Below are 27342 nucleotides of genomic sequence, written 5' to 3'. Positions count from 1 at the left end.
ACTTCCGATGTCTCGATGGGATCCGATTCATGGAACAGGAACGGACCACCGGGGAGAATAAAATTGTGCCCCGAGGTTTCCGCACTACTTCGAGCTGCCCAATCTATTCAATTTCGCTGCCTCCCATTATGCTCTATGGAGTCAGCAATTCAGAGGTACATTCTGCCGAATTCTATTTCCGGCGGCAGGGCCACTTCCAATGTTGAGCACATCGATTCCATGGAAAATCACAGCAAATCGGACCCCTTGCGACGATCCACGGCAGCGAGTGCAGCTGTGTGAGTGTGTCCTGTGTTGACACGATGGAGACACGTGGGCAGCGCGGTGCTGACAATGTAAAACAATATTCTTGAACACTTGCGCTCTCTCTGTCGCCTTTGGCTTTTTCTGCTATTTACACAGGATGGCGCTCAGGATTAACGATTATGCCGCGCGTGGTGCGTGCGAAGGGACCAGGACATGCGGAGTTGTGGTGGCTTCCTTTGGACGCCCGTCGAGCGTTGCGTTTCCCAAGAACGGAATTATTTTATGTCGTGTGTTGCGTTGTTGCTGGCGCCAGCGATGTTAACAGGTAGCCTACTCGAAAGGAAGCCAACAACCCACCCAGCTGTAAGCGTGGTGTGATCAAAAAATTTCGGGACATTTGAATTTCCGAGGCGTTAGGTTGCTACAAATCTCAGTAACTTATGGCAAACAGTTCGTCCATTTTGAGTAACCATTCAATTTTTGACAGCTGTTTTGCTTGGACGTGTTTTGGGTCATCTTTGATGGTTGTCCACTATAAAAGTAATTGACCACGAAGCGCTTATTTGAGTTTCACATCGTTCATCATCGACGTTCACATCTTCTAGGGCCTCTGAAAGAAATTTGAACCCCCGATACACACTGCTTTGGTCCAAAATAGCTTCACCATAAGCCACAGTCAACATTTCGAGTGCTTCCGCGCTCTTAATTTCGTTTTTCACACAACATTTGATAAAGATTCTTTGCCATCCATTTTTTGGTGCAGCTAAAAATCGATGATGAGCCCCAAATCATGTCTAAGCAAAATAGCAAAATTAACTGATCACTCAAAATGGCCGAACTTCTCACCATAAGTTACTGACATGTGTAGCATGCGGAAATTCAAATGTCGCGAATTTTTTTTTGTCAGACCACGTACTTACTTTCTGCAGCTAACTTTTCGTTAGCTGTACCACACCACACACACCCTGATGGTTGTGTTGCAGTTTTACGCAACTCCTCGCGCTGTCGTGGAAAAGCTTAACGGCCGAGCAAGCACCGCGCAACTGACTCGGGACGGCGTTTTGGAGGGCAATCGAAACGCGAACCACCAACCCAGCAGACAATGTCGACCTTGGCCACCGATGTCATGATGCGCCACGCACGCCGCAGCGGTTGTTGCCTTCTGATGCTAATACACGGACCCTGCCGGGTGCTTTACGGCCCGCCAGTCCGCTTACTCGGAACTCTTGATGCTCGTTTTCCAAAGGATATCATTTTTGAGGGAGCTTTTGCCAAGCTTCAAGAGACCTGCAGCAACACGGAACACAAGTCGCGGAGTATGGGAAAGAATCCACAGCAGGAAATCTCGGGCGCTCGGCTGTCTGCCATTCACATGTAATTAGACAGTGTCAACCGAGAATTGCGCGAGACGACGCGAAAGGCCCCCCGCACGAAATGATGATGACAACGCGCTACTCTCCGTAATGGAGGCCGCCGATCGTCGACCGTTTTCGCAGCCATTTTAGCTAGCTCCCTCCTCTCTGTGCCTTAGGAGGAGGTAGTGAAGCTTAGCTATGTTCTCTTCAATGGATGTAGAAAGCCGCCTAGCACCATTCAAAATTGCCAACCGCGGGGCCCCGGGTATCGTCCGTTCGATCAAATGTGGGGATTTTTCCAACGCCCCGCCGTTGACGACGATCATCGCCACCTGAACGAGAATTGCTCATTTTCTTAGCTCTCCCCCCGGTCGCCGTTGATTGCGCCAACCGCGCTGCTTCACATCGGGCGCCACACAATCAACGCCCTGGCCCGCCGTAACCCACATTCCATCCTTCCTTCCTTTTTTGTTAGAAAATAAGGAAAGATTTGAAGCCCTTTGTAGTGGGCTGTGGGCTTCGCATGATTATGTGCCACGCGGGCGTGTGGAAGTTGTCATTTCCGGAACCTTCCGGACATTAGCCCGTCCTCCGCAAGCACACACGCTAATGATCGCTTGCGCTTGCTTTCCTGAGCCGCGCACCTTCAAGGGAGTGCATCGATGATGCACTCTCCGCAACCGGAAGAGGCGTCAATTAGGCATTAGGCAACGATTTCGGTTGCCAAGCAGCAAGAAATCACCATTTATCATCCCGCGGCGTTGTTTGCTGTCAGTTCCTTGCGATCTGATCTGGGTGCCTTTTTTTTTCTTGGTGTAATACTTAGATTTAATAAAACGCCAAACCCGTCAGCTTTTCGTCGCCGGACGCGCACCGCGGACCCGAAAGAATCCAAAGGTCATCCCGAAAGGAGCGCCGCACTTAGCCGGATGATCATCAATATATTGGGAGAGACCCGACGTATATCCGATTAGCGCGGGCCCCGTTTTCCAACAGTGCACTTAATTTCCGTTCATCCGCGCTCAGCCCAATTATGAGTTTTCGAGGGACTTTTTCCAGGGCCGCCCGGCTGACCCTCCAACATGTATCGCATTACACACCGCACTCAACAACACGCGCGCGCGCGTTCGCTTTCACTAAGATCTAGGACTAAAGAACGTGAAAATTACAAGAATTATTACCGATCTAGTTTGGGCGGGAGGTGCGATCGATTTCATGTCCCAGTTTTTGTGCTCTATAAAAACGTAGCCGAGGCACCTGATCGTGTTACAAGCCGCACTACTTCGGGGAAGCCTCTCTAGCCCACTTCGGAAGGGGCCCCCTTTGATATTCGTTTTCAAATGATTCTAAATCCCCAAAATATGGCCCCAGGGGGCGCAGATTAAAATGAAGAAATGAAGTGGCGGGTTTATGGCACGTGATGGCGGGTGTCGTACGGGATGATTTACTTTATATCTTGTGTGGACATGTAGAAGAACCACACTTGCCGCGCTCGCGATTCCAGGGATTCACTTAGACCCGGTCGGTCGGTGTGGGCGGCGTGCGTTCTGTGGCCGCGCATACTTTCATCAGCATAAATTGATTGCCGCCACCGTGGACGGGGAAAGATCATATTGTTTACGTGGCCAACCAGGGAGTGGACGGGACTTTTTATGGTGGTCAACAACGGTGTGTGTGAGAGTCCTCTCGCCTATAGGGAATCGCCAAAGAACGGCGTTAGTGTGGCGTTTTTAGTACCAGCAGAGCCGCGTCCTATGATGGATATTTTGTGGCCATTCTGCACTCAGCCCCCCGAGCCTCGTTGTTTGTTTATGCATTTTTTCCCTCTATTTTCCCCGCCCGAACACGGGCTGTCTCGGTTAGTCTCGGTCGTTATTTCCGCTGGGCTTCTTCCGAAGCCCTCATAGACAGGGCCGCCGGATTTGGCCGGCGGTTTTCTAACGGCGGTTGACCAGCGGTCTAAGGGTCGATTAGAAAGCAGCGGCGGCGGGACGGGCGCGCAGTAATCGACCACAACCCGCCGCTTCGCCACTGCGACACATCAATTGGAAGGAATTGAATGACAATTGGAGTAAATGAAATGTTAATTTAATAATTTATGTTAATTAAGTGGACATTTTCGTTGTTTTGTCGCCGCGCGGTGTGTGCGGTGCGTTAAATGATGCTGCGTTCGACATGTGGGCCACCGCGTCCCTTTTTCGAGTTCCTGGTTATTGCGATTTAATCTGCCCATAGTGCGCACATTGGTCCTATGATTCCCGTTGAGTTTTTGGAGTATAATAAAGTGAGCTTTTTATGTTGGTGGTGGGAACACAGACCTAGATCCCAGATTCCTTCGCGCCCCAAGCTGACCATCTGTGGCCATGCCCCCGGCGGGGTCCATCCACTTAGCTAAATGCGTTCAATTCGACACACTCAATTAAACTTATGACACCCCCGGGGCAATCCGGGGCGCGTGTGTATTAATCTGCATCCCCCGTTCGGATGCAGCTGGGCACACTCTCTCGAGAGATTAATGATTTATTTACATTACCCTCAACACGTCGATCTCTGACCTGCGGTCAAACGCGATGCATTCTAAACGATGTTGGTTTAACGATGCGGCCTCTAATAAGAGTGTACCAGGGGATTGACCACCGCCCGCAATCCGTCCGTATCAAAATTAAAGCCCCTTAAGCCTCTCATCGCCTCACCGCGCATTGACCAATTTCTCAATTCACCCAAAATAAATCGACCGAAAAATGAAGGCGACCAAAGGCCGACTTTTGGATGGCCTTTTTTGGCGGTCTCTGAATCCCCGTGAGTGAGAATGTATGCTAATTTATGCTACGGCAGCGCGGATTTCAGCCGATCGATCGAAGACGAGCGCAACAAGGATTCAAGAGGACGCACCAACAGCAAACAATCAAAACATGTACCCGTCGTTAATCCGGTTGTTGTTTAAGACACTCTTCTGGTGGTGGTTGGTGTTACCCGTTCGAAGGTGCGTGCGTGTGGCTCAAGTGGAAAATTAATTGCGGCGATTTTTCGAAGCTTGTCGTCCTGTCCGGGCCCTCTGGCGCAACGCATATTTTACCGATTACCGATTCTCTCTCTCTCCCGGTCTGTCTGTCGCGAAGTGAAGGCCAATAAGAGATCCACACCAAAGTGTGGAGTGGTGCGTGGTGAGCATCCTGATAATTTAAAAGTGATTTACGAGTGGACCGGAAAGTGTAGTGACACGCGCGCGGGAAAATTTCGGGACTTCGAAACCCGCGAGGAGCAAAATCGGTGGGAAAAACGAATCCGCAGTGTGGTTGGTACCAATCAAGAAGGCAGCGGGCGCACGGTTGGTCGAGACGGTGGCCCTCCTTAAACTCCGTATCCTGCGGCCGCATGAGCGTGCGCCTCCTGAAGAAACGAAGAGCAGCAGCAGTGTGTGTTGCTAACCCGGAGTAACGGTGGCGACCAAGGTGAACATTAATGAGCTCCGGGGCTTCGAAGGATTCGATCCCCGGGCCGCCAAAATGACCAACGAGTGGATCGACTGGAACGAGGGAACTGGTGCCGCAGGGATTGGTAGGGTCAGTGGCGGTGCCGGTGGACCCCTCGGGAGGATTCCACTGCGCGGTGCCAACCACCACAATCTGGGCCTGTTGAGTGGCGTCGGCGGTGTCGGTGGTCCGGGAAGCATGGTGCCCGGCGGTGGTGGTGGCGCTGGCCCCATCGGCGGTGGTGGCGGTATCCACAATAACAACAACGTGAGCTTTCTGAACAACAACCAGCAGAGCTTCCTGAACAGCTACAGCCTCAACAAGCTCGCCTCGGTCGGGATGGGCCTCAAGGCTCACCCGCTCATGAAGGGCCTACAGAAGCCCGCCAGAGGTAATGTGTCCGTCTTCTTCTGCTTCTTCTTCGTCTTCTTCTTCGTCTCTAGTCCGTAGAACTGCATTAAGGATGGTTGAGTGGGGACGGTTGTGTTGGCCTGCGCTGCGCTGCGCAAGGATGATAAAGTAATAAAAGTATTTTACGATTGTGCAAAAAAGCGAAAGTCCACCGCGCACCACGGGGCTGGTGGCCACCGAAAACGGCGAGGCAGGAGAAGCGCGCAGCCAACAAATATTTTGCCGTGAAACAATAGTTTGGGACCCACCGAAGCGCATCGCGCGCCTGCGCAACGTGAGGTGAGGCGTCTCTTGAATGCACCTTGAACCCATTTTGGCCGTGGGCGGCGCGCGCTCGCGATACTTCGACGTCTGCGGGGCACCACCACCACCCACCCCGTCTTCAAGTTTCTCTCCCCGCCGAATGGCTACCGAAACGGACGGGGTCGGAAAATGGGAAATAAAAGGCCATTGTGTTTTCCGTCGGCTGCCGACTGCAGTGCGCGCGGCGATCGCGAATTGAGTGATTTTAACGCCTTTTAAAGAGCTCTGCGCTGGAGAGAAGTGCGCTGGTGGACACAAGAAAAAGGGCAGACACTTGCCGTCATGTTGTGCCATTGCTCGGGGAAGCAATCCTTCGAGCACCCCGGATCGAGTATCGGTTTTTTTTTGACTTCCCCAAAAACAGACTCGTCTCGTGGCGTCGTGTGCACTTGCAACATAATAAGTCCGAGAGGCCGGCAAGGACAACTAACCAACACACCACGACCGATCTTGGCCATCGGACGATGCCGCGCTTTTGGGCTTTCGTTCCGGTCGGCTGGGTGTGGAGTTTTCGGGAGACGCGGCTATCTGCGCTGGCGTCGCGCAAGTGTCGCTCCTGCCATCGCAACAACGGCACCGTGACGTGACACGCCGTGTGTGTGTGAGGTCAGCACCCATCACTAAAGCCGATTGTTGCGAATTTCGAGGCGCTCACACGAATAAATGTGTTCAATGTTTCACGCTTGTGAAACGCAAACGCTCCTTCACACTGTCGCCCCGTGCTTTAAGTAACGAAAAACGGGCTTCGGTTTCAATGCGAACGCGATCAAGTTTAGCTACAGTCGTTTCTTTGCCTCCCCAGAAGGTAACAAGTTGATCATAAAATTTAAGAAACTTAAAAAGCCGTGTTTTGATCAACAACGCACTGGGAGCTTTTAGCATCTTCGGTAGGTTTTCGCTCTATTTTCTATGAAAAATAGGCACCGACTGTTTGCTCCCGAATTCTCCATTTTATTGTTAGAACCGACGAAGTAGAGCTCTTATTAAGCACCAACATAAAGTTTTACACTCCAGTGGATGCTTAGATGCTTTCGCCTAGAAACCGATCGATCGTCGGTGCAGCTCGCAGGCGGATGATCTACAGACGAACCACATCCAAATGCGCTCCATAATAGTGCCGGTTTATTTGTCGATAACTCGCAACTATTTTAAATATCTGTCTCGAAATGGAAAATAAGTTCTCCTCCAAAATCTCTCCATCGAGGTGGACAATTAAACCACACCACAGCCATTTTCAAACCTTGTAGTAAAATACTGTCGTTAATTTCAGTTCAAAGCTTTCTGACCCTAAAAAAAAAAAAACTTTTACGTTGCTGCTACATTTAATGCTTATTTAATGCTGTTGTCTGTAAATGTCTTAAAAACCTCCTCTGAATAGGCTCATTAAAAACGTGTGGTCTCTCTCTGAACTCTGAATTCGATCCACTACTTCGAGCGATTGGATAACTGCAACGCGTTATCCAATTCAAGATCGCAACAAAAAATAGATACTGATCGATTTCAATCAAAACGGAAAATTTATGGTATTTTTTTAACACATTAACATAAATGACAAATGGTACATACTTCAATAATCTTGAAAATGATCCTAATTTTTGAAAGGATCACGGAGAAGTGTTTGAAAACGATCTGCTAATATTGGTATCGGAATCACATTAAGCTAAAGAATTTTTCTTATAAAAATTGGCAGACGTCGAAGGAAAGTGATTGGTTTATCGTCCTTTAATCTTTCATTCACTACAAAGTCCTAGAACAATTGGGAAAATGTTCGAAACAATCGATAAAGGGCGTTCTCGGAGGACGATCCCACTGTCGACATCGAAACCGTGGCTTCAACAAATTTAACGTTACTGAACCCAACGTTCCAACGAGATATTAATCAAAGCATAGCTCCGACCGACTTTTCTTTAATTTCGTTATTTGTTGTAAATTCTATAAATATTACATTTTTTGTAAAAAAGAAAGAACCTTCCAAAAGTAAACTCCACGCAAAACACGCACATTATTAGGCTGGCGGTGTGTACGATCCTCAGCACGCACGATCCCCTTTTATCTGGCGCCGATGATGATGATGACGATGAAATGGAACCGACCCACCCAAAGTGATCCGAAAATTGATTACCGAGAACAACGCACGCCACAGATGGGCCCGAAATCAAGCGCGCCGCGCTGCTGACGATCGGCGAACCGGGCGTGTTGATCATTCGCCGTAGGCCATCCCCGAAAACACACACACACACGCGAGGGGTGGGCGCGATAGGGGTGGTCTCTATTCACCATCCGGCCTATCGTCCTCTGGCTGCTGAAAAAAGGCACGCAAAACGCAACTACAACATTGTTGTAGAGCAGCGTGCGCGTGCGCCGACATGATCATCGCATTGCTTTGGCCGCGGGACCCCACATGACTGCTCTCTGGTGGTGGTGGGTGGGTGGTTCCATCCTTTCTCGATCGGGGGGCGGTGGGCGGTAGTAATGAAAACGTTGAACAAATTTATTTACCACACAACGCGGCCGAACATCTGGGAGATCCAATTACAGGAGTTTCTGATTGGCGGCCGCGTTTGAAACGAGAATCGATCAAAGCGAGAGAGAGGGCCTCCACCCGCGGGCAAGGGCGGGAATCGCAGAGGCGGAGCTCCGACAGGAAGGAAGGAAATTGGGTGAAAGGGAAAATTTAATGAACCGCATTTTCTCCACCATCCAGCCCGAAGGGCTTTCCGCTATATAGGAAACTCCAGAAGTCCAACAGCGGACTCCAAAAGCGGACTTGGGGCATACGCAAAATCTTCCCGAAACGGTGAGCGCGCAATGCTGGGGGGTCGTCACCAGTGGGTGATCTTTCCGCCATCGAACCAATCAATCAGGAAACCAAAAACCCGGCGCCGACCGGAACTCCCGGGTGGGGGACAATTCTCCTCGAAGAAGAAACCAAGTGTGTGTGTCCGAGATTAAGAGCTCTTCTGCACGTCTGATCCATTGACACGTTGAATCCGCGTCGTCGATGATCGGATTTTATGCGCCACCACTCGAGTCGGACCCGAGACCACAGCGAATGCTGGTGCTGCTGGTGGCTGCCTCGGAAGTCCGGATTTCCTCGATCCCCCTGCAAGCAAGCGCGGCGAAAGACCAAGAATGAAGAAATCCAATTGTCTGCCGCGACACGATCACTCGGCGCGCATTAAACTTGTTCCAATGTGTAAACCCTTTCTTCTTGCTCTCCACTGGGACTCAGACCAGACGTCGCGAGTGGTGATTCCCCCAGATGATCGGGTGTTTATCCTCTCTCCCTGTCTCGTCGTCGTCGTCGTCGTCGTCGTCGTCGCAGTGGTCCGTCCCACCAAATGGGGCCTTTTTACGGAAGTTCAAGATCAGGAGCGAAATCCCCTTACGCGGATCTCGCGTCAGCCCCCCGGGTAATCCGTGAAAATTTCAATTTTCCATCCCCAATCCCCGGAGTTGGAACCGCGGTCCGTTCCGCGGCGACCGGTTCGGTAGAATGTAATCTTCAGCTGAGCGGCCGGGGCGGGCCAGCGCGGATCTTTAATCGTCTTCAATCCCTCTCAATCATCCGACACCGGGGCTCGGTCCCGGGGCTCGGCGGAGAGGATAATCGGAAGGAAGGAAGGAACCCAAGAAGGCAATGATTGATCAAATTTACGGCGGTATTGTGGTGCCACGCGAGAGAAGACCTCCCGGCCCAGAGCCTCTTTTGCGCCCGGGAGCGGTGGATCGTAGTTTCGAAGGGAACAACCAGGCAGAGCACTTAGCGACCGTGAGGTTCCGTTGGCCCTCCAGATCTTCAGCTCCGCACGTGTGTGTGTGTGTGTTCTGTGAAATTAAATACTTCCGGTTCGGTTCGGTTCCGTTCTCTCGTTCGGTCCGGCCCGACTCGGCATTTTAATGGCTGGCCAAATTGTGTCACTGCTGGTGGGACCTGGAGACACTAAAATCGTCGTAGACGCTGACGGTGCCACAACCGGATGTGGCCGCCCCTTGCTGCCTGGTGGAGAATTGGTGGCCGGATAATATTCGACCGCAACCGAAAAGAGAGATTCGTCAGCGAAAGTGGTGCGACCGAGCACAGAGAGAGGGTGTCCAATGTCTCTTTGGGAAGGTTCTCGGCTTTCGAGATCCGGCGTGGATCAACGGATCTCGCCAAGAGATCGCCAACTGTTGACGCGCGCTGACTTATTTCGCGGGACCCTCCCCCAACCAAACGGATGTGGATTAATGATTTGCGTTCTTTCTCTCTCTCTCTCGTTCCGTTACAGATGCCCCCCCGCAGATGCCACCGTTGACGCCCGGCACGAACAAGAAGATGACCGAGGTGCTGTACGCTTCGTTCGCGTCCTGGGAGAAGGAAGTGCAAACATTCAAAATCACCAAAGGTAAGCACAACAGCTCAACTAGAGTCTCCAGAGTCAACTACCAGTCTTTAAGGTGTCCCGTTTCGTTGGCAAACAGAAACTGCCCAATATGAGAGATCGTCTCATTTCAGGGCATTACTCCTCGACGCAAATTCTGATCCACTTTGTGTGATGTGTCTGGTCCAGAGATTGCCATACTATGGGACATTTTGTTCAAAATCCCACCACACCTGCGTACTTGTAAATGGTTTACAATTTCCTCTGGATAACCTTATTGTCGAGGACCGAATTAATTTCGAATTCCATGGTATGCCTGCGTAGTGCAGGACCAAAAATTGTTTTATTCACTGGGGATTCGGTACAGAAAAGGACCCGTCATCGCCTCTCGCTGTCTTTAAATCTCGTCCTCAAACAACGCCGCCATCCAGTGTTTCTGTCGCTGTTGCTGTTTGTCAAAACGGCGCGTTACGTAACGCGTTACTTGCTTGTCAACGTTATAATAATGTGTGATTAACTCTGAATTCGATTCACAACTTCGAGGGAGCCGATGGGTGAACTGTCGTTAGCCAGTCCACCAATTTTAACGATTTTAGCTAGTTTTAGCGATCATAAGATCGCAAAAAATAACTAGATACCGATCGATTTCAGATACCGTTTTCAGATGTTTTCTTAAACACATTAACATAAATGACGATAAATACAGGGTCGCCATAGTAACAAAACCAATTCGAAAAATGAGCGAGATATTTTTAGGGTATAGAATGCCGTTTATTGATAATTCACTCAAAATACAATATCGATCAAATGACCGCTTCTACACACAAAAAGCGGCTCTTTTTTGGACATTTTTTATTGTATTTGACATTATTTCGGGCGTAATAGCAGCAATTTCCGCTGTGATGTTAGCTTTCCCGAGTTAGTTCCCGAAACGGGATTGGCAAAAGAACAGAATTTTTCTCAACCAAAAATGGCGGATGTCGAAAGAAAGATATTGGTTTGTCCACCATTGATCTTTCACTCAGTAGAAAATCCTAGAACAATTGGGAAAATTTTCAAACCAATCGATAAAGACCATTTCCGGACCTTTACGATAATTCCACTGCCGACATCGGAAACGTGGCTTCAAAGCAGGCGACATTCTTCAAACCAAAGCTTAAACGAGATGTTAACCAAACCAAATCATCACGCACGATCGCCGTGTCTTCTCCTTCAATATGGTGCTGACGATGATGATGAAATGGAACCGACCCACCCGATGGGCGAGAGATCCTCTCATTCCGGCCGGGCACTTCTTCCCGACACGCACATTTTGCTCAAATTTCGTGTCTGGACGTCCGTTGCCCAGAAAGGAACGAAATCCTGGGCGCACGATATGGGCCGTTTCGCTCATTGTTACGCGCGGCCATTCTGTAGGCCATTTTTTGTTGTTGGAAGAATGACGTGGCCCTCAAATGACTACGTCAGAGACCGGGCCGAGATATTCAATCTTTGATTCCCAGACACAACATCGCCACACGGTTGGCCTTGGCCTTTGAGAATCACCATCACCACCCATCCGATCCGATGTGGCGCGGCTGATGACCGTGCTGTTGTGTTGCTGTGGAGGTGCTATTGCGTATTGATACCGATCATGTGCGAACGGTGCTGCGCCATGATGGCCCTGTGAATCCTATCTGGACGTGAACATCATCAGGTGCCGCCGCCGCCGACCTTCAACTACGCACCACCTAATCTGCCTAATCGGAAGGAAACAGTAGCGCGCCCAGGGAAACGCATTCAATGTGTCTCAAGTGGCGACGGGGCGATGGGGGGTCTTTCAAGTCTCCGGGTCTCCGCTCACCCCTAGCGTTCCCATAAAACAAACCCCCCCCGCCGATGCGCCATTTTTCTTCTCGACATACTCTCCGTCGGGGGATGACCTTCAGTGTCGCGCGAGGCCATCGAGAGTAGCACTCTGTGGGGACTCTCTGTGTCTTCGTCGGTAGTTGTTTGGCGGCCAAAAAATGCAAAGGTCTCCGGAGGCTTTTGGAGGCTTCCGAGCGACGGACAAAAAGATCAGTTAACAATTAATATTTTATGAGCCTTTGTTGTGTTGTGTTTTTGAAGGGTGAGAACGAACGACCTCTCGGCCGCGGACGCGCGCCATTGTGTTTTTTCAGTTGGTGGTCAGCAGAAGAGGCTCCATTCCCCGAAGGAAAACTCCCCGAAAGCGATTCCGAAGCGAGCATTGTTCTGTTTTCACTCACACTTACACGCGCCGCTCTGTTATGTCTCCTTCTGTGTTGTTGTAGATCCTCGGCAATGGACGGCGGAGCACGTGCTGATCTGGTTGAACTGGTCGATCAAGGAGTTCTCGCTGGAGGGCGTAAACAAGGAACCGTTCCAGAAGATGGGCGGCCGCGAAATCGTCGGCCTCGGCCGAGAAGGCTTCCTGGCGATCGCACCACCCTTCACCGGCGACATCCTGTGGGAGCACCTGGAGATACTGCAGAAAGGTAAGTCAGAGGAGTCGTGCCCCGGACCAACGGGCTGTGTGTCATCATTTGACCAAATTCAATCTTGGTCGTTCCCCAAATCAGTGCGTCTAGAATGCGGGCTTCGAGAGTGTGCGGTTCAAGAGCCCACAGCGCTTAACGAGCTCGCAAGAACGCGCATATGAGGGTATTTCCCATGCCCATTCCTTCGCCCATTGAGCCCGACCGACGTGAAGTGACCAGGCTCGCCCATAAATTGGTGGTGCGCCGCTCGATTGCTGGGTGACCCACAATTGGCAATAATTGTCCTTTTAACCATCAACAAACGTCTATTATTTGGACAATTTGGGAAGTTCGGGTCTTTCCAGGACGCGCATAGCGGCACTTGACAGCGTCGGCCTCGTGGCAGCTGCTACTTCGACATCGAATTGACATACAAATGAGGGTTGGGCTGTGTTGGGCTACCCCCTACTGTAGCTGATTTTAGCTCCGGTCTGGTGGTGGTCACAGGGATTGGGACACCACCGCCATCAACGAGTGCGCGCGCGGGACGCAACAGTAGTGTGGAAAAATTTAAATCTCATGGATCGTGATCGCGGCCCGCGGAAAACTCAGGTCCGCCGCTGGCCGGTGGGTAATGCGATTTTAATCAATGCGCCCACCGTGGCCACCGCCTAGCGGCGCAATGCAACGGTAGTGCAATGATGCAATTGAATGCAACAACCCCCTCACCCGCGATGACCAACCGCACGACCGACCGCTGCTGACCAACAAGTCCGAGAGAAGGGCGCCATATTGTGTGCTGGTTGGTGATCATCAAAGTTGATCATCTTTCATCATCATCACCGTCGCCGTCATGAGTGGTGGCGGTAAGGGGACCTTGCGCTGGTGGCACGGAAGAAGACATACACGCACACGCATTGCGCCACACAACGACCACCGACCACCAATAAAAGGACCGCGTGTTGTGTGTGCAACGCACCACGACCTCCAGAACGGTCGCATCAGACCCAACGTTGGGGTCGTGCATAAAGTGCAGCAAAACCACGCACACATGGGCTGAAAAGTCCAGGGTCTCGGGAAGGAAAGAAAAGACAATCATTTTAGCGAGGCTCTAACATTTCTATACTACTCTTGTAGAACGATCTTTATCCTTTGCCTCAAAATAGGTTTCAGTTTCAGCACCAACCTCTTCATTCTTCCTTTTTTCTTACCGGTGTGAATTTTTTGAGGTCTCTGCGAATAGCCACTAGTCGCTGGGACCTAAATCTGGCGCTTATGGTGGATGTGGGAGCAATTAGAAGCTAAACTCATGTAGTTATGACTTGTGACAGGGTAGGTTGCCAAATGCTGTCATTTCTTTGCAATTTTGGCCTTCAAACGCTCCCATAACGCCATATGATATTTACTGTTAATCGTATTTCCGTTCTCAAGATAGTCGATGAATATTACACCACGGACATCCCAAAATACCAAGGCAAAGCTTTCGGGCGCTTTAGACGAGATTCGCCAGTTGCTCTTCACTGAGATGACGATCGTTTTAATTCCGGAGTGAAGTGATTGCTCCATCGACCATTGTCACATATCGACGGAATAAATTCGGTTTATTAGGGTTCAGAAATGGCCCAACACTGTTCAGAATTATCAACACGTTCTTGGTTTTGGTAAACAGTGACCAAACGCGGCCGTCACTTTGAACAGAGCTTTCTCGTAGTAAAGCGCAGTTGTCCGTTGCGTGCCCGTGCGTGTCACCACCACTGCCAGTAGAGTAGAGTGACAATAAATCATCCACGCAGTTACAAACCGAATGAAGTGCGCTCGGTTAGGGCTCAGCAGCAGTAGAGAGAGCATCAGCGCAATGGGGTCAACCGAAACAGGGTCCAACATCCCTAGCAAGACAATCTACTCAACCTCGCCGGGGATCGGCCGTGGATCTTTTCGTGGACACCCTGGGACGATCGCGCCGTGATTGAGATTGGATAATTGGCTCGATTGCCATAAATCGGTTAACTTTGTGTGTTGGTTGTGGCGGGTTAATTGAGTTAGGGGCATCCTCGGCAGGCAGGCAGACTCTTCCTTCGGAAAGTGTCTGTCCAGCAGCAGCAGCAGCCCTGCCGGCATTGCTTTAATTAGCATCAGTTAACGAAGGGGCGCGCGCGCATCATACACCCGCGATCAATTGGTTTGACCTGACCCTCAGACAGGGCTCGGGCCAGATTTTTCAATTACCGCCCTCGAGCCCCGTTTGGGCATTGCTTTTCACATCATCTACCCGGATTCCGCCGATCGATTGATGGCGGCGGAGAAGAAGAGACCGATTCACTTTCGCTGACCGATTGAGTCTCGCAGAGGCGGCGATGTCAATCGAGGTTAAATGGGCGCCGCCAGTTCCGCTCCTTCCGGTTCCGCCGGAAATGGAACCACGCAGCAGTCCCAGCTTCTTTCGTTCCCCCTCAGAGTCCAGTTTGCCCCAATTGAATCGGTCCAAAAGCGAGTTTTCCCAAATTTCCGGCGAGCGAGAGAGAACAACTGTGCGTGGACCTCGCCAATACTCTAGCTGCTGGTGGTTGCTCCCGGTCAAAAAGGACGAACCTGTTGCCGTAGTTGGGTAGCGTAATGCAACTGGTTGTTGTTGTTAACCCGCCCGGATAACTTCATGAAGAAGCAGCAACAGGCGGCCTGGGCCGTACTCGCAAATTGAATTTAGGAGTCACCGAAAATCGCGCCCTAGGACGGTCCCTTCACGGTCTTGTGGTGGGTCGTTGGCCCTGGACCGTTGGACCCTTACCCTTCGCCGCTCCGAAGTAAATTGCGGCGCTTTTGCAAAGGGTTTGTCGAATCTGTTTTTTGTTTATTTATAGAAGGAAATCAAATCAAATCCGCCGTCCGGGGCCCCTTAATAAATGGGGTTCACGTCGTTCGCCTGTTGATTGATTGATTGATAAAACCTTTGCTGAGGGGGAACCGACGACCAATATCCAGCTCGCTCTCGCTCTCTTGTGTTGCGGCAATTGATTTATCAAAGGCCCGGCGTGGCGTTATTAACAAAAAAAAAAATGAGGAAAAATAGCCAGAAAGGGGCCAGAATCTTCTTGAGTATCAGCAGGCCCACAGTAGGACACCATCACCCGCCTCCCTGCGTACGTTTTCTAACGTTCTCCTTTCGTCCGTTGCGCAGATTGCGAAAAGGCGCTCCTGGAGCACGGCTCGCCGGGAAGTGGCGGCCCGTACGATAGCGGCTGTGGCGGCGGTGCTGGAGGACCTGCCGGACCCGGAACCGGAGTTGGAGTTGGCGTTAACGAACTCAACGAGTACAACAGTGCCCTTCAGCGGTTAAGTGGCCAGCAGCAGCAGCAGCAGCAACAGGAATTTGGCAGAGGCAATAGCTCGAGCAATAGCAACAGCAACAGCAACCAGAACACCCCTGCGTCCACCTCCGGCAGCACGACCACCACCGGCGGTACGACGACACCCAACAGCGGCAGTACGACCACCACCAACACCAGCAACAACAACAACAACAACGGAGGTACGTGACTAGAACTTTGACTGAATTATTGAATCACTTCGCTCGCAACCAAAGATCACCCCGGCCAAAGGTGCTCCTCTCTCTTTGGTGGGCATTAGAGGCGAAGAACGACGGTACCATATAATTAGTTACATCAAAAAGCAGCCCCTCGGAAAGGGTCACATCAAGGAAGAAGGAAGGATCCGTGCGCGCGGGGCCACGCCGCACCGTAATGAGTAATCAGCCGAGGCGGCGGCCCCTTTCTGCTCTACAAAGAGCTTGGGTTGTCGATGTGTATCTTTGTGTGTGTTGGGAGTTAAGATAGGGAACAAACGAAGAAAAAAATGGTTTTGTTTCATCCACGCGAGATTTGATGGTGATTTTGTAGATCCAACAACACAACACACCGCCAGCAGCGCCCGCAGCCTGTATAATTTGGATTTCGGTCCGCCACTTCGGACTGTGGGCTGGCTGACTTGGTGACTGGTCATTGCGGTGTGTGAAGCCCAACAAAAACCCGTGGCCCGAAAGAAACAAGAAACTCTATAAGCGAGCGGCAGACGCACACACAGCTGAGCCGATGAGCCCCTTGAGAAGTGTTTTCCATTTCGTTTGATTACTGGCCACGGGAGGGAAATATCCACGACGACGACGCCCAGACTATATGCTCCTTTTCGGGCGGTGGCCTACACCCGAGCCAAGCATATTATGCCGCGGCCGGCCGTCGTACCCTCTAATAACCGATATCACCCGCGTCGAACTCTGGCCTCCGAGCGATCGATGGGCGATCGATCGCGTGCAGTGCGTTCCGGGGTTTCGGAAGGAAGCGCCGAACCTCTCCTGCCGACAGAAAAGCTTTAATTGCATATTGGAACCAACTCCTTTCAACTTCACCCCCCGATTAGGTTGGAGACGGAATGAGAGGACCGAGACCTCAGTTCCGTCTCATAGAGGGGATAGTTCACATTTTTCGACACAGAGTGTGGCAATATAAACCCCCGCATTGGGATCTTTATGCTTTTCAGTAAAGAGAGGTGATATTCGCTTGAAATCCTTGTCATTTGAAGGCTGGGACTTTTGTGGACATAACTATGCAAAATTCATGTTCATGTTCAACATGTTCCGAAATGGTCCAAACACTGTCAAAAATATGTATCTTTTAAATGTACACTCCATGAGGAAGAAGACACTTCGAGTCGATAGAGTTGTTGGTAGTTGTCGTTGCCAGCTAATCACCTCCAGAATAAGCTGAAACTCCGGTATAACGGTGCTGGAGTCAGGCAGTGAAGTGAAGATTCTGACACATTCGCACGCTAACCTTATCAGAACAGTCCGTTCAACTAAGTCGGACTTTCCCTGTTACAGAAATTATCTCTATGTAGGTATTGCTATTTCAATCATTTCTAGTGATTCATTACAATCTTGAGATGCCAACTCATGCACTGCCTTCCTATCAGCGTTGTTCAAGTTGTCGGTTGGTCCTCGCACTCGAACGTCATCCTATTTCATTTCCATAACATCGTGTGTTTGGTAACCAAAAATTCAACGATCGTCTGCTGACTAATTAATATTATTCTATATTTGTGGTTGGTTGTATTCCAAATTTTGTAAATAATAATGTCAATTGATCTCGAACCCAGTTCCTGGCTTGTGCAAACTCCGGTTGTCGCCCGGATCTTCGTAGGCCGGATCTCAAAATTTTCTTGTCGCACTGTGCAGGTCACGCGAATTCTTTCGCAGCGATCACCAACACAAGCCCAATAGAAGATCGCACAATTATCATTTGGCAGAGAGCGGCTGGATCGTTCGGTTTGGTTTCGGTTCCCCGAAAATGACTGTAATTTTCGGCTGATAACTCCTCGAAAAAAAAAACGGCCATTTGCAATCCGCCCGCGAATTGCGCTGCGTCGTCGTTCTGGTTGTTGTTGCCGCCACGAAGGGATTTTGTATTATATTTATTAGCCTGCCTAACAGCAGCAACGGACTGCCGGTCCCGTGTTTTCTTTCGCATTCTCTCTCACGGAGGTCCCGCCGCCGCCACACGGAGAGTCACGGTGGTGTGTCACGGTCGAGTTGGTGGCAAAACAAAGCTCCCTCCCTCACATGCGTGCGTGTGTGTTGGTGGGGTGCTTCAAGAGTGTTTCGATTCGATCGTCGCCGTCGTTGTCGTTGTTCGGGGGAGGGTGGCCGGTGTCACGCGAGGGGGACCGCGTGGAACCGAGGGGGCCCGAAAGGGGTTGAAACTGCTGTTTCGTTGGTCATCGTTGACCACCTCCGCCACTCGCGTCGCGACCCCCACCGGGGCCCGATCGCCCCGTCATCGTTGAGTTGATCCATTCATGGAAATCTGTCCCTCGGACTACTCAGCGTGTTCCCAACGACCATTCCGTGTCACTCACGCTTGGCAATCCCCCCACCCAGCCTTTGATTGTTGGCTTCAAAAACGGCCTCATACACACACACGCACACAGGGACAGGGTTGATAGTGCGCTCCTCTGTGATCGATCGTCTAGCACGCGCGACAGAGAGAGAGAGGAACCCGAAAGAGTCTCTCGATGTTGGGGTTGTTGTTGGCCATTTTTCTTCTTCTTCTTCTTCTCGTGCCAATAGGTCGCGTCCACGAGTGTGTGCATTGTTGTCGTCCAGCGCGTCGATCTGCTGCTGGCAACCAAAAAGGTTCTCCATGAATAGGGGGGACCCACCGAAATTATGCTCTCGTCCGCGTAGTTAAATGTCAAGTGGCGGGCGGCCAATGGGGGGAGGTCCCCTGGGTGGTGGGGGGTCACAACCACCCACCGACCGGCCCGGCGCGCGATCGTTGTTGATTACACAGAGCGCGACTGGCACTTTGCGCTCTAAGCGCTGGCCGCCACGTCGTCGGAGCGCCATCGGCGGAAGGGGGGGCGAGCATAAAACGGGCGGCCGTTCCAACTAATGTGTGGCTGGGTGGGTGGATGACGAGCGAGCAAGTGAATGAATGGATATGGTGGGATGACGCCTGTTTCGCGCGCCATTTCTGTTCGCCTAGGTTTGGCCTGGCCCACGGGACTCGGCGCCGCATGAATGGGGCAAGTGTAAGGAACCCGAGACTCATTCAGTGGCATCACCACCAAACACACACACACCATGACTTGCCCATAACATTCTGCTGGTGGAAGAAGTTGGCGATAAGAGAGGAGAACGTGGGCATTTGGAGTTGCGCCCGGAGATAAGTTTTGCGCCGCGAAGTGCGCAAACTCCCTCGGCTTAGACACACCGATAAGACGCGGGTTGTTCCCACATATGCTGTTGTGGCCCCGAGGGACCCACACTCTGTCAACACAGCTCTGAAATCCAGAAACTCTCAAACGACTTGGGAACTTCTCCTCAAAAGATTACTTTATGGCGCGAGCTCCGAAGATAACGTCGCCATTTTGTTGAGGACACAGTCTTTCCCAACCCTCGGCACCCCTCGGTCACAAAAACCTCGTCCTTATTTGGCCGAAACACCCCTGAAAGACGAGATGTAGAACCGTGGGCCAGGGACACACCTCTTGGGCGCGAGAGAGATTCCCCTTCATTTTCTGGAGTTCACGGCGTCTGAGGAGAATTTCGCAATCCTCGCTACCTTAAGCATAATAGCGCACCGATTTCGTGAAGAAAAAAGGGTACCAACCTCAGAAGGGACTATCTCCGCTCGATACTCCGCCCTTCCATCTCGGGGTAGCGTCGGCCATGATTGCCCGTCGTCGTCCTGACATGTAATGTTTTCAATGGACGACGCTTACCAGAATACCGGAACCCGGAGTCCCCAGAAAAGGAAGGGTTCCGAAGATCTTCTCTTCGCCCAGTCGTCATCATCATCCACCGGGCGGTCAGTGAAGGACGTGTCGTGTCGCGCCCATGACAAACGGTTTTCGGTTCGAACGGCATGGAACTACTTGTTGAGCCCCCTCCGGGGACTTGTTGAACCCTCGGCACACTATCCCTTTTCCGGAAAAACCGTTGCGCGTTCCGGTACATGAGAACCAACCGGGTTCCGCGCGGGTAAAAGGGTTCCCACTCGTCGCCCGGTCACCGTGAACCCCAATACGGGCTGTCTGTAGGCCAACGGTCAGAATATGTTGCAAACCCCACACACACACGTGCGAAGGAGGAGGACGGACACTCCACTACTACGTTTGGCGCGTTGGTGTCTGTCGCGCCGTCATTGTCGTTGGCGCGTTACCCTTCAGTGCATTTTGACTCACCCAGGGCCCCGGTGCCGGCCAGACCCTGTGGGGGGTGTGTGCTGGTAGTGCCCTTAGGTCGTCACCCCAACGGCCCGCGCGGTCCATTGTTGGTCCGTCCCCTCACCTGTGCGTCGTTATCTCTTTTCATTAGAAACGGTGTAACAACAACAGCGAAAAAAAGCATAACAAGTCACAGGGCGAGACCGACCACTTCAGCAGCGGTGGTCGCGAAGGTGGAGCTCCTTAAGCGATTCTCGAAGCTTTTTGGTTTGTGTCTTGCTGAAAAATGGTTGGTAAAGTTTCTAACTCCATCTGTAAATACATGGAATAGTTCCCCAAATGAAGTGGAATTAATTTCCTGCGTATATTTTCAAGTCCTATACATCACCGAATAGACCACAGCCGAAAGTATTACGGAAAGTCAACTGAAAACTAGGCTAAATTCGGCCCTCAACTGAGATAAAAAAATATTACCAATACACCATGAATCCCAGGAACTTAAGGAATATCGGAATATTCGTTCGGTGTGATTCATTGTACCTCATAAACAATAAACGTCTTGATTCTGATTAATGTAATGATAATGATCATGAATGATAATAAATCAATTCATCAAAAACAACCGAGTTGGTGGTAAGCGCAGCACAATGTCCATCGCTGGACTTGGACACTAGCAAACGTTTTGGACTATTTGCAATGGCTTATTTGGGCCTATTACATTCTTAATCTTGTAATAAAATGTAGCTTGGACCAACGCTCGAAGAAAATGTCCTATCCGCACTCCATTCCATCGCCCACATTGCTGTTCTAAAGAGCGTTTGACACAAAAACCTTAAATTTTGTATGCTTAATATTTATTTAAGCATTAAAATTTCCAGTGACAAAGATATGGTTTAAAAACAATTCGCGGGGGGCTGTGCACATAGTCACACCCCCGGCTGTTGCCGTAAGTGACATTGACATCATAAAGGTGTTCCACCTTACGCACAACAAAACCTCTTCGCACACTCTCCACGTTTGCCGGTCCGTGGCACAAGTAGGCTAATGCAGTGCCAAACTGAAAGCAACAAAAAAAAGGCCGAGACCCACACTCCACCCAATCACACACACTCACACACACGCTGCTATTGCGACGGCGGAATTCGTTGTTCGCAAAACAAAACAAAAACAAAAGACCCTCCTCTTTGGTGGTGGTGTGCGCGAGGTGCAACAGTGTCGAAATCGAAAGAGGAGTCACTCGACCACGCACTGTGTCCGTCAGTGGGCACTAGCGGACACACACACACACACACTTGGTGCACACGTGCAAGGAGGAAACAAAGTCCGCGCCGCGCCGTTCTTGGTAAAGACCGCGAATGGTTCCGAATAACGACGACGACTCCCCATTATAATGTGTCCGCGCGTTCTGAGTCTGTCCCGTCCGTCCGTCCGCGGAATATGGGGTGCAGAGCAGTGGCATGAAAATTGTATTTTCCGTTCGAAAATGACGAGATGACGCGTTATAGTGCGTTTCTGAGCCGGCGACTAATGTTCTGGAAGCCATCGGCACGAAGCGCGATCTTCGATGGAAACATAATCTGGTCGGACTTATGGAAGATAAGCCGCTTAGGTCACTATCTTCAATGTGTCAATCTTCAGTCTCTCCCTTAAGTATGTTGTAAAGCGAGGACTAATGGAGCGAATGGACAACCAAGGAGCAACCAATCAATTGAAGTGCAAGTGATGATCTTTAATCTGAATCCAACCACAGTCCGTGTGTTGCATTTGATTCGTGACGTGCAATGCTGGGGTTTATAGCCCCGAGTTGAGCATGAGTTGAGAATACATAACTGGTCTGGTTTTGACCACTCTTTTCTCGGATGATTGGTATTAGAGGTCCTCAGAATCCAACTGATGCCAGGAAAACGAGAATGGCCGAGATCCATACACGGTTCCATGGCTACCATAGATCGCAATGAAGCTGCGTTTACTGACTATAAAACATTCGATAAAACGCTTTTATCGCGATAAACGCAAAGTATGGGCAAAATGACATCTGCTACGATCCGTCTTCAGACACTTATAAAAAGGATGCGACGGAAAAAAGGAGGACCTGGACGATGCTCTGACAGCGGAAAGTGCGACCGCCAGGATTTCGGACGATTTTATTTGCCGATCGGAACACAAAAAATGGGATTTTTGAAGCTGACGTAAACTGGGATTTTGAATGAATCCTGGGAACGAATCGGCTACGTAATCGGGTCTTCCGCGTGCTTTGGAGCTAATTCAGATTCAGATTCGTGTATTATGAATGAAAAGAAAGGCCATCTCTCGTCCAGGTAACTCCTTCGCTAAGTAGATCTTGGACAAAATTCGCCTCAAAATCCTCTGCTCATCGCAACAATGTCCAAATCCAATATTGTTTCAAAGTATGCTGCCATCAACACACCATATTATCATTCTTAGTTCACGGACGGAGCGTTACGTTGCGAATTTGGCCTCGAAGAGTTAACAGTAACGATCACTATCTCTTTCTTTATCTTTTACCACTTTTCATCACCAAGACCCTTGGCCCCGCTCTCTCTCTGTCTCTTAAGGTTCGCCCCGGTGCTCGTGTGCCGCCATAATTTATGATAATTCATTTCGTAGACCCTCACTATGTATTGCGACCGAAAAGTGTGTTTTGTTGCCGCAGCAGGCCGGGGGGTGCGTCTGAGGGGTCACCATTTTCCACCCATCCGGCAACCCGCTTCTTTTTTGGGGCTTCCACCCCCCCCCATAATCTTTATGTTTTCCAAAGGACGGCGGACGGCTTTTGCTTTCGCGCGCACACCCGGCACGAAAAATGATGGTCAATTTTCCCTCTCGGGCGCCTTCTAGCGTGGCTCCAGTAAGATGCGCACCGCCAGCGATCACGCACCGTTAAGAAAGCAAAACGCGGGCGCCGTCTTCGCCACCGCGGCCACTGAAACTGAAAATAATCCCCCCCAGCGCCGGCGGCAGAAGATGTAGTTCAAACGCTGTGACGCGTGGAATGCGGGTTAAGGTTATGGGGGCTGTTGGCTGGCTTGGTTGTTGGACTATAAATTTTGCGCTGGAAAAGCCGAAGGCGCGACCCCTGACATAATGATGCGACCGGCCGTTGATCGAACGAGAAACGCACGCGGGTATTAAGCTTAAAAATAGCGAATCCCCCTATATTACATCATATTAAAAACGTCGTCCTCGTCTTTTTATATGGCTGGCTGGCTGGCTGGCGCGACGACACCCCTTCTTGCGAAGTCCAAGTCACCGTTTGTGGTTGGCGGCCATTGCGCTTCGGTTCACGCGATACAAGCGCACTAAAAGATAAGTGGTGTGACCACACAAACACACGTTGCTGAGATTGGACAGCGATAAAATGACGCTGGCGTCTGGCGAGGAGGCCCCCGACACGCCTCTCTACGCGAGTAAACATCAGATAGACAGCGAGCGGGGAACTCCTCTAGATAAAACAGCCAAGCTCCGCTTCCAAGCTTCTAACGCCGCGGCCAACGTTTAGTTTCCGAAGTGTGCGCCTTGGCGCCCGAAAACCGCGCATTGATTGGCCGATTGGCCACCAGACTGCTTACCCAACCGCGGAGCGGCTTCTCTGGGAGTTCGCCAGGACGCCCTGCGGGGGTCTACGGGCCCCCCCAAAAATAAACCGTTCGATGAGAACCGTGTCCCGCTGTGCCGCTTGTTGGTCATGGCGGCGACGTGATGTCGTCCTGTGTCCGTGAGAAAGCGAGCAGTTCTTCGCTTCTTCGCTGAAGGAAGAGCTCATTAGATTTGGTTCACGTTTTCTTCTTACGCGCCTGAACACCTTTTTTCGGGGCCCCAGCCATTGGGCTCATCAATATGGAAATTTGTTTCTTGCTGGACGGCACTATAATTCGCGATTTCAAGGTCACATCCGGCGGATGTCAGTTCAGACGGTGATAATGACGGTGGTGAAGGAGTTGCGCGCACAAGGTGTCATGACCTCGGAGCAGATGTGTGGAAAGTTTTGCATGTTTATCGCACTGCAAGTCCTTGCTGCACATCGACGCCAGGCGTGTCATATCTTTTGCGACAGACGATAATTTGTTTTGCAGAAAATGTCTTTTTATCGGAGGGGTGCGATAAAGAAAGTGGCTGACCCCCTGTGGGGGTTCTCTTCCTATCGCGCTCTGGCTGCTTAGCGTTCCCGGCGGGATTCTTGGCTATCTCTGGCGCAATACCTTTGGGAATCGAGTGTTGGACCTAAGCATGATGTAGACCTAATCCTAGTTGGCTGCGAGTGTAAAGATAACTGAGCTATTCCTCGAAGGTCTGGTAACGTCATGTAGTCGTCAAGTCGAGTGATAGTCGGCGAGCTCAGCTCTACGATGAACTCTGTAAAGGAATGTCCATTTGCTCTGGTCCTTTCCTTTTAGGAAACAGCCACAAATCAAATCCGGTCACACCTCCTGGGCGAACCCTAACCGGGCGGGGAACGGGTTAAGTGAATTAGCGGCACACTAACCGCACATTTGCGTTTGTCGACTGGCGGCGGCCGCTTCCTTCCGCGAGTCTCTTGAAAGGCAGCTACTACAGGAAAGAGGTGGTCGCCCCAGGAAGAGTGTCTGCGGGTGTCATTTGTTGGCGCACGCATTAGCATAATTGCAGCCTGCCGCGTGCGCTAGTGTATAGTGCATTGGCCAAACCACACGATCCTCACCCGATGGTTATGCCCTGGCGGCCACCAGTTGTGTGTCGCTAATGATTTCAATTAGGTCTCTAAAGCGGTCTCTCGGGGTCTTGGGCGCCACAGGCTCCTCTTGCGAGCAGACCGATTTAATTGGGCAGCGGAAGAGGATTTCGCGAATCCGGTCACGATCCGGGGCGGGCCACGGGCGAAGGAAGGAAACGATTCGAGTCGTAGAGCGGTGCGATTCGTATTAAATCAACGTTTTCTCTCTCTCTGCGTGTGTTTTGATCGATCGATTTATCGGCGGGCGATCAGTTTTCCAATCATCGCAAGCAGCAGATCGACGCAGATGATCGCATGTGGACATGTGCAATAAAATAAATCCATAATTTTGCTGTTTGTAGTTATATTTTATTTACTCGAATGAAAACTATTCAAGCTAAATGACCCATGGACTTCACACGATTGCAATACGAATTGCTTAGCTTAGCCCTTACTTTGAGGTTCAAAATGGGTCAAAGTGGAAGAATCCACAGAACTAGCGACTCGGGAATCGCAAAGCCATCGAAATGAATCATGAGGCTTGCGAGACCTCCAAGGCGGGCAGCCCCCAAGACATCTTGCCGACTAATAAATCGCTTTGACTTTGACGCCAGGCCAATGACGACAGCCATAGGAGTCCATCGCCAGTCACTGGTTGACCCAAACCGAAGCATTCCTTGTGAAGAGAACGATTTATTCGAAAACTGAAACTCTCGTATATTCGTTGGGTCAAGTATACACGATCACTTCCGCTTGTGAGCTTATGAAATGATCAGCTCTGAGGTTTTCCCATCTTAGACCTCAAGTGCAATGAAACTCCTTTGCTATTTCTGGTCGTACTTTGTAGCTGCAGTGTCTACGATCTGCTGGTGCGTTTTGGAACATGCTTCCAGCTTGGTTTTAAGTTCTTGATTTGCGCCAAGTCGCAGGTGAAGGTTTTATGGTGCGATACACCAATTGTCCACGTCTTTTGAGATGACTGAGTCCACAAACAGTACCTCGATCACCCAGCCCACTTTAACAGCCCTATTATGGTTCTCGATTCGAGTCGTCGAACGGTCATCTGTATTCATCTGTGTTCATTTGGTTATCCACTCGCCCGTTCGAGCTCTCGAACGGAAATCTTCAACTGGATGAACGCTTTCTGTTGAAAGCTTTCAACTGAATGAACTTTTCCGTTCGACAATCGGTATTATGGTTCTCGAACGGAAACTCGAATTCGACAATCCGGCTTCCGACAACTTTTTGCAACGGAAAGAGCCGTTCCGTTAGGATGTCTTTCATTTTATCAATTATTTTGTATTGTTTATGCTGCGCCGTGCAAAGATAGTGATATTTTCAAAGATAGTTTGTATTTTGGTGATGAAAAATTCAATTTGTAAAATTTACATCGCAATATTTTGCGATTAATCTTTGCATTTTCAGTTCCTTTACTATCACTGTCGCTAGTCCAAAGTAGGTCTGCCTAACTAAGAGCCTGCTCTACAGCAGATAGGATAAGTGATAGGGAACTCAGTAGCTCACACATTGGTGTACATCAAGAACAAATAATCATGTACACCGAGAACGCGTAATTGTAAACGCGTAAACGTTGAACCAACAACTGTCTCGTTATTATGGCCGGCGACAGAGCCGCACCGAATCCGAACGTTGCTTGCCGATCACCGATCACTTTCATCGCGTTGGAGAACGGGACCAGCTAGTTCGCTGTGCGAGTTACAAACCTTTTACACATCTAAAAATTTCAAAAATATAATAGCAAGAATCGCACGCACAGCTGATCTGCTATCTGTGTATGTGTATCTGTGTGTGCAATGTTTACAAAAATGCACAAGAAATGACAGTTCGTACTCAAAGAGCTTGAAAAGCTTTCACATTTAAGCTTTTTAGCACATTTTAGCACATTTAGCACTCGGAGCTTCTCGATTCGACAACCATAATAGCGTCGTTCGTGTTCGACATTCGCGTTCGAGACTCGGATGAATTTTTCCGTTCGAGAACGCGGATCGGGGGGTAAATTTCCAATCAACTGATTAGCGAATGTTGTTAAGTCCTGTTTAGACAAAAGACCAAATTAGAAAATGTTAGTTCATCATGATTGGGCCATATTTTGTAACCCAAAAAAAAGTGAAGCAACTTTCCGGGGACTTCCGGGAGGAGACGTTCGAGATCCACGGTAAGAGAGAGAGAGGGAGAGGCAATCTCCTGCGCGCGCAAATGAGGGCACTGCGCAATATAGCGTCTTCCGAAGTCTATAAAAACTGACCCGCGGCGGGCGCATTA

At 50.4% G+C, this 27342-nt stretch overlaps 1 protein-coding gene across 1 annotated transcript in view; it reads left to right on the top strand.

Annotated features, from left to right (window-relative positions):
* The window catches only part of LOC128271612 (ETS-like protein pointed), a 112042-nt gene that overhangs the window by 59799 nt on the left and 24901 nt on the right, over nucleotides 1-27342 (top strand). The window contains exons 3-5 of the mRNA XM_053009204.1: nucleotides 10060-10176; nucleotides 12447-12650; nucleotides 15808-16162. Coding sequence (XP_052865164.1) covers nucleotides 10060-10176; nucleotides 12447-12650; nucleotides 15808-16162 — 676 coding nt within the window. The remainder of the gene's footprint in view (nucleotides 1-10059; nucleotides 10177-12446; nucleotides 12651-15807; nucleotides 16163-27342) is intronic.

The sequence above is a fragment of the Anopheles cruzii genome, chromosome 3 (assembly GCF_943734635.1).
Source record: "Anopheles cruzii chromosome 3, idAnoCruzAS_RS32_06, whole genome shotgun sequence".
NCBI lineage: Eukaryota > Metazoa > Arthropoda > Insecta > Diptera > Culicidae > Anopheles > Anopheles cruzii.
The sequence above is the reverse complement of the archived record's forward strand: the minus strand, read 5'-3'. Positions and strand labels throughout refer to the sequence as shown.